The sequence below is a fragment of the Ctenopharyngodon idella genome, chromosome 1 (genome assembly GCF_019924925.1).
Source record: "Ctenopharyngodon idella isolate HZGC_01 chromosome 1, HZGC01, whole genome shotgun sequence".
Lineage (NCBI taxonomy): Eukaryota > Metazoa > Chordata > Actinopteri > Cypriniformes > Xenocyprididae > Ctenopharyngodon > Ctenopharyngodon idella.
The window spans coordinates 23,030,143-23,045,704 of record NC_067220.1 but is presented as its reverse complement, the minus strand read 5'-3'; the positions used below and the strand labels follow the sequence as shown (position 1 = coordinate 23,045,704).

The 15,562-nt window shown below is 37.2% G+C and overlaps 1 protein-coding gene across 5 annotated transcripts in view; it reads left to right on the top strand.

Moving 5' to 3' along the window:
- Positions 1-15,562, top strand: part of cntln (centlein, centrosomal protein) — a 129,087-nt gene that overhangs the window by 37,987 nt on the left and 75,538 nt on the right. For all 5 annotated transcript variants that reach the window (XM_051898363.1, XM_051898362.1, XM_051898364.1 and 2 more), the window contains exon 10: positions 8,263-8,355. In XM_051898363.1, coding sequence (XP_051754323.1) covers positions 8,263-8,355 — 93 coding nt within the window. The remainder of the gene's footprint in view (positions 1-8,262; positions 8,356-15,562) is intronic.

The window sequence follows — 15,562 nt, the reverse complement described above, 5'->3', positions numbered from 1 at the left end:
GCTGCAAACATGTCAGAAACACAGCTGAACTTTAAGACTCTTTCTCAGAGGTGTCTCTCTGCAAAGAAAGGGAAAGATTATGTAACATCTGTCTTCATCCAGTCCAAAAGAAAGCTTTGTATCTTGTATTTACTTGAAACAGGCTTGCAATAGATGCACTTTCACTTGTCATATTATTTTGCTAGGAGTTAGTTTCAGAATGTTGTAATGTCTCTTTCACTGCTGTGAAACCAATACACCAGTGTACTTGCAGTACAAATGTACTGTCAATCAAGTGAAATTTTTTGATTATAACATATCAACAACTCTCTACATTGCGACTAAATTTCACGCCAAGCAACTAAATGTCTGTTATTAGCCGCTGGCTAATAAATCATTAGATTTAACTCACCAGTGATTGAGTTGAGCAGCTAAGATTAAGTTTAGCACAGATATATTTTCATTGCATGCTGTGTCCTGTGACCGCTTCAGTTTGCATACACACTGGTTTCCTTGAACACAGGAAAGAGGAGAGACCGAGTAAGCTCACAGATTGCTGCAGTGATGTGTATTTGTGTAGGCCAACCAGTATTTATCATTACCCTGTTTCCCTAGTATAAGCATATACCAAATGTTATTTCAAGTGGCTTTTAGATTATTGTAAAAAAATAAGCTGTGACCAACAAAAGTTTATGTTTGTTACACATTTTGTTAATCATGATAATCCTTACAACTGAACATGATTTTTGAAGCCTAATACAATCGGCAGAAGAAAACAGCTAAACGTAGGCTTATAAGCGAACTACACCACGGGCGCATGGCATTAACATTAGTCTTTATTTAAAAAATATTTGGAATAGTTTGGAAGAGTGTGATTATCAACACAATGAGGCTGTGAAAGCGGACTAGTGAGTAGATGAATTTACCTGCTTAGTATGACGACGTTTAATGTCCCGGGCAACCTCTGTAGTCCCATTTTTCTTTTTAAATAAAAGTATTCATTTCTTAAAAAAAAAAAAAAAAAAAAAGTCTTACTAATCACAAACTTTTGAATGGATAAATACACTGCCTGGCCAAAAAAAAAAGTCACTATTTGGATTTTAATAGGCAAATACTTAAGAGTCTATGGATGGAACATTATTACAGTGATTATTATTTTTGTTGTTTTGATGAAAGTCAAGATTCATCAGGCTCAAATTGTGAAAGAATTGTTGGGAGGGAGCATGAAGAATCATGTTCACACATGAATTGGCACTGACCTTAACCTCAGTGAAAGTTTTTGGGATGTGCTGGAGGAGACTTTACAGAGTGCTCACCTCTTGCATTGTCAATACAAGATCTTGACCAAAAAATGATGCACCTCTCGATGGAAATAAATGTTGTGATGTTATTTCCATCAAGAGGTGCATCAATTTTTGGTCAAGATCTCAGAGGTGCCAATTCATGTGACAATGATTCTTCATGCTCTCTGAACCATTCTTTCACAATTTTAACCCTGGTGAATCTTGACATTGTCATCCTGGAATATGGCCATGATGTGTCTTCCACACACTCCATCTTTGAAGGTTAAAAGAACCGTTGCCAAACATAATTATGCTAGAAACATAATAATCACTGTAAAAATGATCCATTCATAGATTCTTAAGTATTTCCCTATTAAAATCCAAACAGCGACTTTTTTTTTTTGGCCAGGCAGTGTATATGTGCAAATACAAAATGCAGAAGATTTCACCTGCCACTGTATACTTGTAAAAACATTTAGGCAGCATTTTTGGTGAGTTTATCAGCTCGTTTGGGAGTTTTACTCAATCTCTTGGCAAAATTACTATGACTCCATCACGCAGAGTCTGTTTGTATACATTGGTTTGTACTCCACAGGGTACTCTAGGACGTTTACCTTTTGGTATATGCCACTCTGTGCTGCTTTTGCACTATGTTTTGGGTCTTTGCCTTGATGGAAGATTAATTGTCCCAGTGCTCCTGCTGATTGCAGCTTAATTAACTCCTGAGTTTTTTCTGTAGTTAGTGCTGTCTATTTTTTTTTTTTTTTTTTTTTTTTTTTTTTTTTTTTAAATCTTTACACTCCATGCCTCAGTGAAGCATCCCAAAGCATGATTCTGCCACCACCCTGATTCCCCTCTAGAGATAGTGTTCTCAGGGTGATGGAATGTTAGGTCTGCTTGAAATATAGCACTTAGCTCTAATGCTCAATTCTCTTTCGAGATCTCTCAAATTGTCAAGTTCCTTACAAATCAAGTGGTTTTTTTTTCTTCTGTGATTGAACTTTTTTTTTTTTTTCCACGAGATTTGTGACCTGTTTTCTGAAGAAAATATTGTTCAAAACTATAACTGTGTGAACACACTTCCTGCTCCTATTGACTAGACATTCAGTTTTGGTGGCTAGTTTTAGATGGAATCACATTTTCTCCACATTTTCTGATTGTGTAATTGATGAACTTCACTGTCTTTTTGTGTTGAATGGAAGATGTTTTCTTCTGTTATTGCACCGACTGGTGTTTTTAACAAATATTTGTTGTTTCAGTGACCTCTGTTCTTGATGGTATTTTTGGTTTTGAAAGTTTCAGAAGGCTTTCAAATACACATAAATGCTCACCAGACCAGTGCACCAATATGAGAAGAAATCTGCTTACTTCAGTGATATTATTGTGTTTTGTTTGTTTGTTTGTTTTAGTAGGACTGCACAATTTGACCAAAACATTTGTGATAATAACAATAATAATAACTATTATTATTATTACTAAGAACAATAATTAAATGTATAGTTAAATATTAAAAATACTTATAAAGTAAGCAAAATATAATAATAATAATAATAATAATAATAATAATACTTCACTCTCAAATGCACGGTGCATATATTTAATTAAAACGTAGCCTTTGCTATTTGATAATCGCTCAAAGCCATATTGCGAGTTTACAACCCTAGTATTAAGTACACTGATTTTTATCTATTTAAAATATTCAATAAAATTAAAAGGCCTTCTGTTTGAAGTAGTCTGTGATATAGTTTTATATTGAAAAGCTGACCCTATAAGTTCCATGGAAAACTTTATCTTCTAGCCCTAACCAGTATTTTCCAGGCTTCTCACCATCTTAATGAAAGTGTCAGTGTATTAAACACGGCCTTCCAGACGTTTTTTTTTTATTTTTTTTTTTAAGGTAACGTTTATCATGTGATTGTGTGTGTCTCCATCCCGAGGATTCATGCATGACAGGAACCTAGACACACAGAAATTTCTTATCAGTGTGATCATAATAAGTTAGATCACTACACTGAATATATATATTTTTTTTTAGATAAGATAAAGATAAAGTAAGCCCATGCACTGCATGTGAGGACACAGTCATGTATGTGTACAAACATTTTAGCTGGAGGCATATACTTTTATTAGTTTGGTTATGTAGCTGACCCTAACAGCTGAAAGTCTTTCACAGTTCAAGCCGACATACTTTTGCTCATACTTATCCTATCCACATACTTATCAGCATAATAATGCTGATAGAATTCTTACTGTCCCGTTAACATGATCATGATGGGGCATGTCCCCTAAAAGTGCTTAAGGAAATACTTTATCTAAAACGTTGAAGTGTGGAGCTTAGTCCACATTCATTGCAAGTCAGTGGAAAAGAGCAAGCAGTACATTCTTCAAAAAATGCTCTTTTTGTTTTCTACAGAAGAAAAAATGAGTTTGGAATTAAATTAGGTTGAATAAATGATAACAGAATTTTCATATGTGAACCATTTAGTTTTTTGGTTGAACTGTTCGTTTAACTATGTCTTCCAGATGTACATGTCTTCCACTGCTGTTTAGGGGTGTAACGATATTAAAACTGAAAAATCATGATACACCACCCACGGTACATACCACGATACTCTCATACTCTCATGGTGTTCTGAACGCGCCCTGCGCCCTGCCCCATGCTGCCCCGTCCAGCCCTGGCCCATTGGATCTACACGAAGAATACAGCATTGTAGCCTAACCACCATTAACCACCAGTAATTGCAATAAGCTCTGCGTTTGAAACAAGTAATAGATTAATAAGACCAAATGTTGCCCGTTTTATGTACCCAAAATGAATTATGTCTCATGTTTAACCACAATAAGACACAGCGGCAAATCCCGAATCAGATTCGAGAACCAGAAAGAACTGTTGTATGTTTGCATATATATACAGTGCCCTCCACAAATATTGGCACCCTTGGTAAATATGAGCAAAGGCGGCTGTGTTAATGCATTGTTAATCCTTTTGATCTTTCATTCAAAAAATTCACAAAATTCTAACCTTTCATCGAAGTAAAACAATTGAAAGTGAGGGGAAAATCACATTATGAAATAAATGTTTTTCTCCAAAACACATTGGCCACAATTATTGGCACCCCTAGAAATTCTTATGAGTGAAATCTCTCTGAAGTATATTCCCATTCATATATACTTTTTTTTTTTTTTTTTTTTTTTTTAGCACACCATGGTGATCATGAACATGAAATTGTCCAGCCATGACTTCCTGTTCCACAGGAGTATAAACATGAGCAAACACAAAGGCCAAATTCCCTTAATCATTCATCACAATGAGAAAAACCAAAGAATATAGTTCTGATGTGCAGCAAAAGATAGTTGAGCTTCACAAAATAGAACGTGGCTGTAAGAAAATAGCTAAAGCATTGAAAATCCCCATTTCCACTATCAGGGCAATAATTAAGAAGTTCCAATCAACTAAAGATGTTACAAATCTGCCTGGAAGAGGACGTGTGTCTAAATCGTCTTGAGTTGAGTCTTGAGTCTCAGAAAGCCTAAAAAATTTAATGAACAGCACCTAAATCCCCACAAGTTGTTCGGGAGGGTTTCAATAAAAATCTTCTGCTCTTATCCAGAAACAATCTCCAGCACATTCAGTTGTCAGACAAGACTGGAACTTCAAACAGGACCGGCATCTATGGTCAGATGAAACTAAAAAAAGAGCTTTTTGGCAGCAAACCCACCAGTTGGTTTGGTGCACACATGGATTAAAAAGTACCCCATGCCCACGGTTACATATACTGCTGGATCTTTAATGTTGTGGGCCTATTTTTCTGCTGGAGGTCCTGGACATCTTGTTCAGATACATGGTATCATGGATTCTATCAATACCAACAGATAAAAAATCAAAACCTGACCGCTTCTGCTAGAAATCCAATAATGGGCCGTGGTTGGATCTTCCATCAGGACAATGATCCAAAACAAACATCAAAACCAACTCAAAAATGTGTCACTGAGCACAAAATGAAGCTTCTTCCATGGCCATCCCAGTCCCCTGACCTGAACCCTAAAGAAAATGAGTGGAGTGAACTGAAGAGAAGAAGCACCAACATGGAGCTGGGAATCTGAAGGATCTGGAGAGATTCTGCATGAAGGAATGGTCTGTGATCTCTTGTCAGGTGTTCTCCAAGCTCATCGGGCATTATAGAAGAAGACTCAGAACTGTTATCTTGAGAAAAGGACATTGCAATAATCGGGTGCCAATAATTGTGGCCAACATAAACTAGAGAAAAACATTTACTTCATAATGAGCTTTCCCCCCCCCCTTTTTTAATTGTTTTACTTAAATGAAAGGTTAGTTTTTTTTTTGTTTTGTTTTTTTAATGAAACATCAAAAGGATAAACAATGCAGATTAATTTTCACAGCCGCCTTTGCTCATATTTACCAAGGGTGCCAATTTTAGTGGAGGGCACTGTATATGTATATATGTATATATAGAGTTGGGTGTATATATGGGTGTATACTTTTTAAAGTGTTTAAATTCATTTTTATGTCAGTCGGTTCAACCAAATTATTGTACCAACTGACACGGAAAGTGTACCAGCCAACCCATACTGAAAATTAGCAGTTTTTACCAGTATTCAAGAGAGATCTACAAACCTTTTCACTCTGCCACAAGGATAATTTGGGGTCATCTGGATGTTGCATTATCATGTTTACTGTTATTACCTTGTCAATTCATATTAAAAGAGTAATGTTTGCAGTTGTGCCACCCTGACATTTGAGAATATACAAATTGCTCGACAAAAGTTTTTTCAAATATCTCAACAGCTTTAAAACTACTGATATTTTTAAAAAAAATTGTTTATATGAAACGTTTCATACCTAAAAGGATCCCATAGTATTTAGTTTTTAATTTTTTATTATTAAGATCATTTTAAATAGTTCCCTTTCGAGCGAACTCACTTTGGGGAATGCCTCCAGCGTGATAGCATCTGAAGAACGTGTGGAACTAGTCCAATCTCAATTGGTGTTGCATCATGACGTTACATGTGATGGCGTGCACGGAACAGCTTCATTTGCGATCCCCGTGATTGCAAATGCCCCAAACCACGGGAGCGTGAGCCTGGCCCATCTAATCGGCCAGGTGGGAATGGAGCATTCTGAGCAGCAGCAGCTCACAACTCGCACAGTGCTCCACATGCTCCGCTCCGAGGCAGATAACACACCACCCATGATGTATCTGGGACAGGGAGGCGCACACTGCTTATACTGCCTTTCACTCACCATACTTTCTTTTATATATGTATGAATGAATGCTTTGCACTGCTTGGACAAACAACACCAAATAAGACAGACAAAAGCAACACAGAACACTTGCTGAAGAGCAGAAGCTAACGCCGTTCTGTGCCAGCTGTCTTTGTAGCTTCCGTGTACGCCGTTACATGTGACGTCATGACGCAAAACCAACTGAGATTGGACTATTTCCACATGTGCTTCAGAAGCTATGCTGGAGGCGTTCCCCAAAGAGTCATCTTCAACGCAGCGTCTCGTTCCCTTATCAGGGAACAAGGGTTACAGTCTTAACCCGAGACGTTTTCTTAGTCTGTTCATTTTTTCGGCCAGTTGCACCACCTGACATTTTGGGTGTTTAAGATAACAAAAAAAAAGTATTATTTAAATGTACTAAAAATGAATTCAAACTAAATAGGTTTAACAGAATAAAGTATTGCCATTCATTGACCCATATACTGTATATACATACTTAAATCCTCAATCCTCATGCTAAATTGACTTAAATCCATATTTGAAAGCTTATATTTTGGGGAAAAAAAAAATGATCCCAGACCCCTTTAGGTGGGGGCCACATCTTTGTCAGCTTTTTCACCCCTGATGAGTTTGCATCCCTGCATATGAGCAAGACGCAATGCAGGAAGAGTAAGGCTTTCTTTGCCACTCATGACTGCTGGAACCGTTTCTTTGTTCTCTATATTCAGGTATTGATTGCTGCTTCTTTGTAAGCTTTAATTTCACTCTTTTGCTAATCCTTGCAGAGTTGAGGTCTTTGATGATGAGGACACCACTGTTCCTGTGAATGCTGAGAATGTTAAGTCTGGTTTTGGGACATGTGTCAGAGGAAAGTTCAGCTATGCTGTTAATGACTTGACTTCAACACATCAATAGGTAGATCCTCTTGGACTAAGAGCTCCAAGCAAGTGACTCTAGTTAGTTGTACTCAACGGCTGCCTATTCAAGAGCTAATCAGCTTTTAAAGGATCTTTTCAGTTCTCTGAAGTATTAGTGTTTTTTTCCTAGATTAAGTGTTTTTGATCTGGTCCCTGAAGATCTCCATCTCTCGATTTGTAGTGGTGCGTCTGCCATTTTGTAGTTTCACACTTTCTCAGTTGTTCTGCCATATGGCCTTCCTTCACGACCTTACCAGATTTGCCATTCCAATTGCACACCACTCTCCACTGGTTTTAGGTACTTCAGAGAGAGCCCACTTCTCTCTTTCTCTCTTTCTCTCTCTCTTTCTCTCTCTCTCTCTCTCTCTCTCTCTCTCTCTCTCTCTCTCTCTCTCTCTCTCTTTTCCTTTTTTTTCTTTCTCCCCAAAGTCTGCTTCTGTTGTCCTATCAAGTGTAACTCTGGGCCCTGATAGAGCAATTAAAGGCGCCTCCCTCCCCACCTTTGGTAATGAGGCCTGGCGCGTTTCTCACTCTATAACCCTTTAGTCTCCCCTAATGGGACATCATTATTGTCAAAGAAACAATGTAAATGGAAATGAACATGCTCATTAGGTCCCTGCAAAGAGAACCCTTCAGCAGCATGCCGTGTGCGCTCCTCCTCACGATTCAGCCCGTGTCCCCTGTTAGATTTTGGAGAGTGTGCTGGCTGATGTTTGTGTGTTCATACGTGAAGGGCTATTGCTCATCTTTGGCTTTTGGTAATTAAAAACTTGCCTATTGTGTTGATGAAAGATGTTTTATTGTTTTTTTTTTTTTCTTTTTTTTTTTTCTTCAACAGGGCTCCAGGACTCTATCTCCAGGTGGTGGCAACAGTGATGAGGCAGACAGTCAAGAGCAGGTTCAGCGGTTGCAGGAATTACTCACACTTAAGGTGAACACTAAATACTTGCTTTATTCTGTTACTGTGATTCTCTTATCTTCTCTTTGGACACCTTAGGAGATTTATGTCCTTATGTGAACGTTTGGGCGGCAGTCTCCTGCTTCCTTAGACATAGAAAAAGCACATAGAAGGTGTGCAATGTTGTGTCATACAACAAAATATAACTGTTGTGAACATAAATTAAATTTAAAACGAAAAAATTTAAGTAACATTTTAATATAATTGAAAAAAAAAAAAAACCTGAAACTAAACTACAATAAAAACGGAATGCTGTCAAATTATATCAGTTAGTACAATAACATTAACTTTGGCAGCCCTAAAATTAAATTCAATAAAAAAACAAAAAACAACATTGAAACATTGAACATTGAAAATACACATAAAAAATAAATTGAATGAAAAAGTAAATTCTAAATTCAAAACTATCATACAGTCTGATATAGTGTCCGCTCTTCGACATATCAGTGAATAATAATGTGTATTTGCATATGTGTGTGTCTGTTAAAGTTTCGGCATGAAGGAGCTCATAGCAGGTAGAGTCAGATGTTGTCCTCTGACCGCTACCCTCTATCTGACCTCCATCCTTCATCATCCACACGCACACACATTGACTGTCTGCAGAGGCAATGAGGCAGCGGGAGAGAAGGCTGCTGAAGAACTCGCGCTCTTCACTAAACCAATCATCCATGTCTCTCTTTTGACTTATCGTGCCTCTCTCTCTTACCCTGTTCTCTTCTCTGCTGCCCTTTTCTTCATTCCTGCATTTCCCTCCTTTTAAATCTCAAGTAAACTAATCTAGTCTGTGTTTTTGTCTGTCAGATACTTCAGTTTGTAAGGCTCAGTGACAGTCAACAGTTCCAGCGGTGCGGAGTACTCATCCTCCAGTTCGTATTGATTTTAATGCCCAGGTGGATGCATGCCGGGTACTTTAAACGCCCCCCGTATGCTGTGATGTCACTCAGACACGAAACATTGGTCACTCAATCTGAACAGGCCTTCATTAGCGCTCTGCGTTGTTCCACTTCTCTGTCTCATATTGTCTGTCTTTTTCGTTTAAAGACTGACTGTCCTCTTGTGAATTTCTGAGCAGTAAATCCATACTTGTCACATTGGCAACCAGTCTGGGGCTGGCTTGTTCTCTTTGTCCTTGTTAATAATAACAGGGTTCAGGGCCCTGCATTTCCCGCCCAGCAGGGCTGCCGTGTCATAGCAGCGGTAAACAAGCTTTCCTCCCTTTCAGAAAGCCTTTCGACAAGTCTCCTGGCCCTGGCCACTCAAGCTGAAAGGTGCGCTTGCTGTCTCTGCCAGAGTTCGCCTTGGCTAAGGTCAGAATAATAGAGGGCCTTCTTGTCAGGAAAATCTATATGTTCACCCCTGAAAAGTCCCATGTAATCTTTGGTGGAGATCCCCCCCCCCCCCCCCCCCCCTTTTTTTTTTCCCTTCAAATAGCTGTGAGGCAAAGACCAATATTTACGGGCATTTGGGGAGCGACCCAGCTTACTGAGGCGTTCCTCCTGCTGTGGGGTTTAAGTGGTGGGAGAAGTCAGCCTTTTCCTATTGGCTGATGGGCGAAATGTCAGGCCACAATAATGCTACAGGTGCCAGGTTGGCGTGGAAACGCTTATCAGCGCCCTGTTCCCAGAGAAGTGATAAAAAGAACATCCAGAAAGAAAAACAAACTTTGGTAGTGATCTTTACACAAGGTACCAATGATAAATTGACTTTGGTCATGCAACTTAAAGTATATGTGAGTGTCCAATGACGCCTCTCTCTTTTTATCTCAGGTCACTAAGCAAAGGAATTTCACCTTAACAGGATGAGAATGATCAGAGGATTGTTTAATACATTAGAAGTCATATAAATTGAAGTTTCTTTCAACTGACTTACATGAACGTTTGTGAAGTTCAAGATCAATAACATGCATTTAGAAAATAGGATGATTTTTCATTTCATTTCGACTTTAACAAATAACTCAATAATTGATGATTAAAGTGGAAATTAAGGAAAGAATTAAGCCTATTCAAATCAAGTTTTCTTTCAGATACAAGTTTTGCAGTTTTTTTTTTTTTCTCCATAAGTCACTTTTGTCAATAGCTACATTAGTGACTACAAAATTAATTTGCTGTATTCAGTTGAAAACATGAATTTAGAGCAGTTTGGAGCCTACCTGGAGCCACTATGGTTTTTGATGTAAAATCATCACTAAATAAGCATTTCAATTTTGATTCATTTGTGTATGTTTTTTTTCCCCAGCATAACTAATTAAAGAAATGTTAAAGAAACTGGACAAATATTAATTATAGCTTTAGCATTTGACATTTTAGCATGAATTTAACAAATAACAAACGCAATAGACCCTTTTCACAGACTGTGATGACGCATGTTAATGGTCATCAATATCGTAAATCCTGCAAAAATGTTTATATTTTCATTTTTTTTTTTAAATGTGTGTACTTTTATAACACTATATTTAGTATATTACCTTTGCATCAAATTACAAAAATCTAGTTAACGCTGCTGTGAGGGTGTTTCTAATACAGCAGCTATGGGAGTGACAGTAAAAATTACATCTTTCTCTCTTCTGACTGCCGTTATCAATCGCTCTCTATTTTTTGCCTATTTATGAAAGTTGTGAAAACACTATTGTGGAGTTTTTCTTTTGCTATTTGAGCAAATGGAAACACAAAAAAATATATTTAATGTATTCTCTCATTCACCGCTATAGAATTTTACCCAACTATGACGACTTCCGCTTCTGTGAACCCCGGAAATGTGAAAAGGGTCTATTGGTCAATCTAAACTTTTTATTCTAAACTTATATTTTGCCTTAAGTCAAGTCAAATCACCTTTACTTACACAGTGCTTTATACAATACCGATTGTTTTAAAGCAAATTTACAGTGATAAACAGGAAAGTAATGATTAATGGTGCAAACAGAATTCAATTCTCCTGTAAAGCAGCTCTACAAAGACAATAGTGTCATTGTTCAGAAAACATTGATGCTATCATCCAGCTCAGTTCAGCTCTCATCCAAAAGTGTCAGTGCTGTCAATCGGTTATATTGGGTTCCTTGCCACTGTCCAGAGGAGACAGTGGCAAGGAACCCAAACTCCATCAGGTGACAGAATGGAGAGAAAAAACTTGGGGAGAAACGGCTCAGTGGGTGGACCAGGTCTCCTCTGTCCAAATGGATGAACATGGTGTGATTATGATTCTAGGATACATCAGAAATCAGATTGTGGATTGATATTATTCAGAATATTTCATTCAACTCCTTCTGCTTGAAGATTGGGATGCATCACACTGGCATATGGTGGGATGGAGGTGAAGCTGGCCATAGGGGTCTGCAGTCGTGGCAGTCGTGTCGACGAGGTCTTCGCAGGGGATCTGTCTCTAGGGCATGTCTAGTTGTCATGGTCTCCACTGGCATTCAGGGCTGCACTGTGGTCATCTTAAGGTGCAGGTCCACCATCTGGTCTGGATACGGACCGGATTCGGCTGACTACTTTAACTTCGGGATAAGAATGAAATGGACAGACAGACTAATATTAGATGCCATTCCTCTTATGATGTAACAAGTAATTCTGATGTTATGGGAAATGTTCCCGGTTCAGGTTGACCTAGTTTATGCAGCTTAACAATCCTTTAAGGAATTTGAATTATAGAAATGTGATAGTGTGTTATGTGTATTCTAGGTTAAAGAGATCAGTCTTTAATCTAGAGTTAAACTGACAGAGTGTGTCTGAGCCCCAACAATGCTAAGAAAAGACTGTTCTAGAGTTTGGGTGCACAGGGTCCACAGTCGATTTTGATATTCTACAGTAGGTATTATCAACTGGCCAGAATTATTAAATGTGAAGTAGGACTGGGCAAAAAAAAAAAAAAAAAAAAATTGTATCAATAATCTGCTTAAAAATATTGCGATATCCAGAAAACATTAGCTTATATTAAATAATTTCCACTTATCAAATTTGTGTGTGAAATAAATTTTGTTTCGCGAGGAGAACTGTTGAAGAAAATTTAATAAAACCCAGTTTTAAGTTCATGGTGAAGGTGGGTGTTCTGGTGCTGATTGTAAGAATGATAAATGCATGTTGATGTCACATAGCAGTGTGTCTAGAAAAATAGGACTTTTTTCATAAGGTCCAATGTTTTGCTTTCTTTTTGGTGTTATTGCCTGAGTAGACACATTTCATTATGATAGGCTTAATTTCCTTGATTATAACATTTGTTGCACTGTTCTTAAAGCTGTAGTCAAGCTATGATGTACAGTTTTTGTTATTTTCCATGTATGTCTAAAATCAGGGATTAAAAAAATAATTGGTTTGTTCTGAACAAAAGCGTTAAGGTTTTTTTTCTTTCTGATTCTAGAGTTTCAAGGTCTCCTTAGGCTGGTTATAACAAATAAAAAATACTGCTTTATTTATTTAAAAACAGAAGTAATTTCAAAATGTTATTTGTATATTTTAATGTTCATTTTATTAGTTTTCTACAGCAAAGTAAAATGCTCCCAACATGGTATAACTGAGCTGCCAACAGTGCAAACTCCTGACACAACGCATGTTGACAGACAAGCTGAGATATTCAAAGCTCTATAATTTCTTTTTCCATTTGTAACAAAACTATATTATATAGTTAAATTGTATATACAATTATTTAATTTACAATTGCCATGTTTGTGACTTTTTTATTCATTATGTAGAATATTTAAATTAATAAATATTCAGAAACACAGGTGCAATTGCATAGGCTGCCACAATTTTCTTTTTTTTTTTCTTTTTTTTCTGTTTAATTTTTAGACTGCAGATCAAAATAGGTCTAATTCATAATATATATTTTTTTTTTTTAAATGGGAGAAATCACTGCCTATTCCGAATTTTCCGTTTCTTTCTTTCTTTCTTTCTTTTTTTTTTTAGAACAAAATTAATAGCATAAAAAATTACTTGCAACTTTAACTTAGGAATAATAAAAAAAACATCAAATCAAGATGTGTAAACAAGAAAAAATATTACAGAATTACAAAAATAAGGATGAATGATGTTTGACAGGGAGCACTTCTCTTACAACATAGTTGCATACACAGACACACGTTGCTATAGCCATTACAGAAGTCACCGCCAAACAACAGGCAAACTCTGCTCTCTTATATACAGCACAGCCAGAATTTCGTTCATTTTGAACCGTTTTAATGCCTGTCTAAAATAGACTGTATAGGCTGACAACTATAGAAAATATTTCATTCATGCCCTTGCATGTATGTAAAGAAAATAGACACAACTGGCGTCTTATCCATAATACCTTTTAATGTTTACTTGTAACTAATTGCATAGTATCAAAAATGCTTAAAAAATAAATAAAGATGTGTATGGTAACTAAGGGGCTCTATAAAATATATTTGGCAACGCCCTAGGTTTATCAATTGTCATTTTTTCTGGTATCGTCAATAATCTGAAATCAGCTTTGGGGCACTTGCAAGATATCGTCGATATACGATAATATCGTCACATCACCCAACCTTAACGTGAAGGACTATAAAGAAGATTGGTTAAGTACTGAGGACCATTAAGGGCATTAAGTACTAAACCATTCAGGGCATTAATAAGTAATCAGCAAGATTTTAAAATGTATACAGTGTGTAATAGGTAGCCAATGCAGTGTTGACAGAAGAAAGTCTTAAAGGGTTAGTTCACCCTAAAATGAAATATCTGTCATTAAGTGCTCACCCTCATGTCGTCCCAAACCCGTAAGACCTTCGTTCATCGTCGCAACACATATTAAGATATTTTTGATGAAATCTGAACCACACATAGGCAGCAACGTCATTGCACCTTCTGAGGTCCAGAAAGGTATTAAAGACATTGTTAAAATAGTGACTACAGTGGTTCAACCTTAATGTTATGAAGCGACAAGAATACTTTTTTGTGCTCAAAAACAAAACAAAAATAACGACTTTATTCAACCATTTCTTCTCTCCCCTGTCATTCTCCCCAAGCTGATCACGTAGTGAACACAGTCCAAAGTCGCCTTTTACTCGGCGGCCATATTTGTAACGCCTTCAGGCAGCTATTTCGGGCATCCTAGACCAAGTCCTATCTATTTGAATGGGGGAATCCTGAAATCTCAAAAACTGCTTGGCGAACTCACAATTAAATAACATATTTCAAACCAGAAACAAAGTCTGACATGACCTGTCCAATAAATGTTGTTTCTTATGCTCAAAAAAAAAAAAAAAAAAAAAACAGCTTATTTTTCAGGCTAGACGAGCCAATGTGCATGTGCAGTCCTAAGCGCGAATCTCAGGTTTCTATGGGAACCGGAGCCTTAAACGAAAGCTGCAGTGACGCAATGACTTTATCAATGACTTTTACATCCGAACGCCGACTCATTATTGGCTGACACTGTTCAAGTGAGGAGTTCTTCTGATGTAGAACCCGGAAGTGCTGCACTGCGTTCACTACGTGATCAGCGTAGGAGAATGACAGGGGAGAGAAGAAATTGTTGAATAAAAAAAAAATAATGACAGAAATTTTTGGGTGAACTAACCCTTTAAAGGAACACTCCACTTTTTTTGAAAATAGGCTCATTTTCCAACTCCCCTAGAGTTAAACAGTTGAGTTTTACCGTTTTCGAATCCATTCAGCCGATCTCCGGGTCTGGCGATACCACTTTTAGCATAGCTTAGCATAGTTCATTGAATCTGATTAGACCGTTAGCATCTCGTTAAAAAATGACCAAAGAGTTTCAATATTTTTCCTATTTAAAACTTGACTCTTCTGTAGTTACATCGTGTACTAAGACCGAAGGAAAATTAAAAGATTTTCTAGGCCGATATGACTAGGAACTATACTGTCATTCCGGCGTAATGATCAAGGAACTTTGCTGCCGTACCATGGCTGCAGCAGGCGCAATGATATTACGCAGCGTCTCTCACAAATGTCTCCATGGTTGCAAGGCACGCTCCCTGTGCAAGCAGGGGGTCACAGGCGCTGCGTAATATCATTGCGACTGCTGCAGATGCATATGAAATCTCTCTTTTTAAATATACTTTATTTAAATGCCAAGAAATAAATCTTAGGTTGCATTTGTTTTATTAAAATGAATTTTAAAACACAATTACTTACAAAACACTTTTTAATAACCTGATTTTAGAGAAAAAAAAAAAACTTGTTCTGAGGGCTTTTGAACAGCAGAGTTTTTA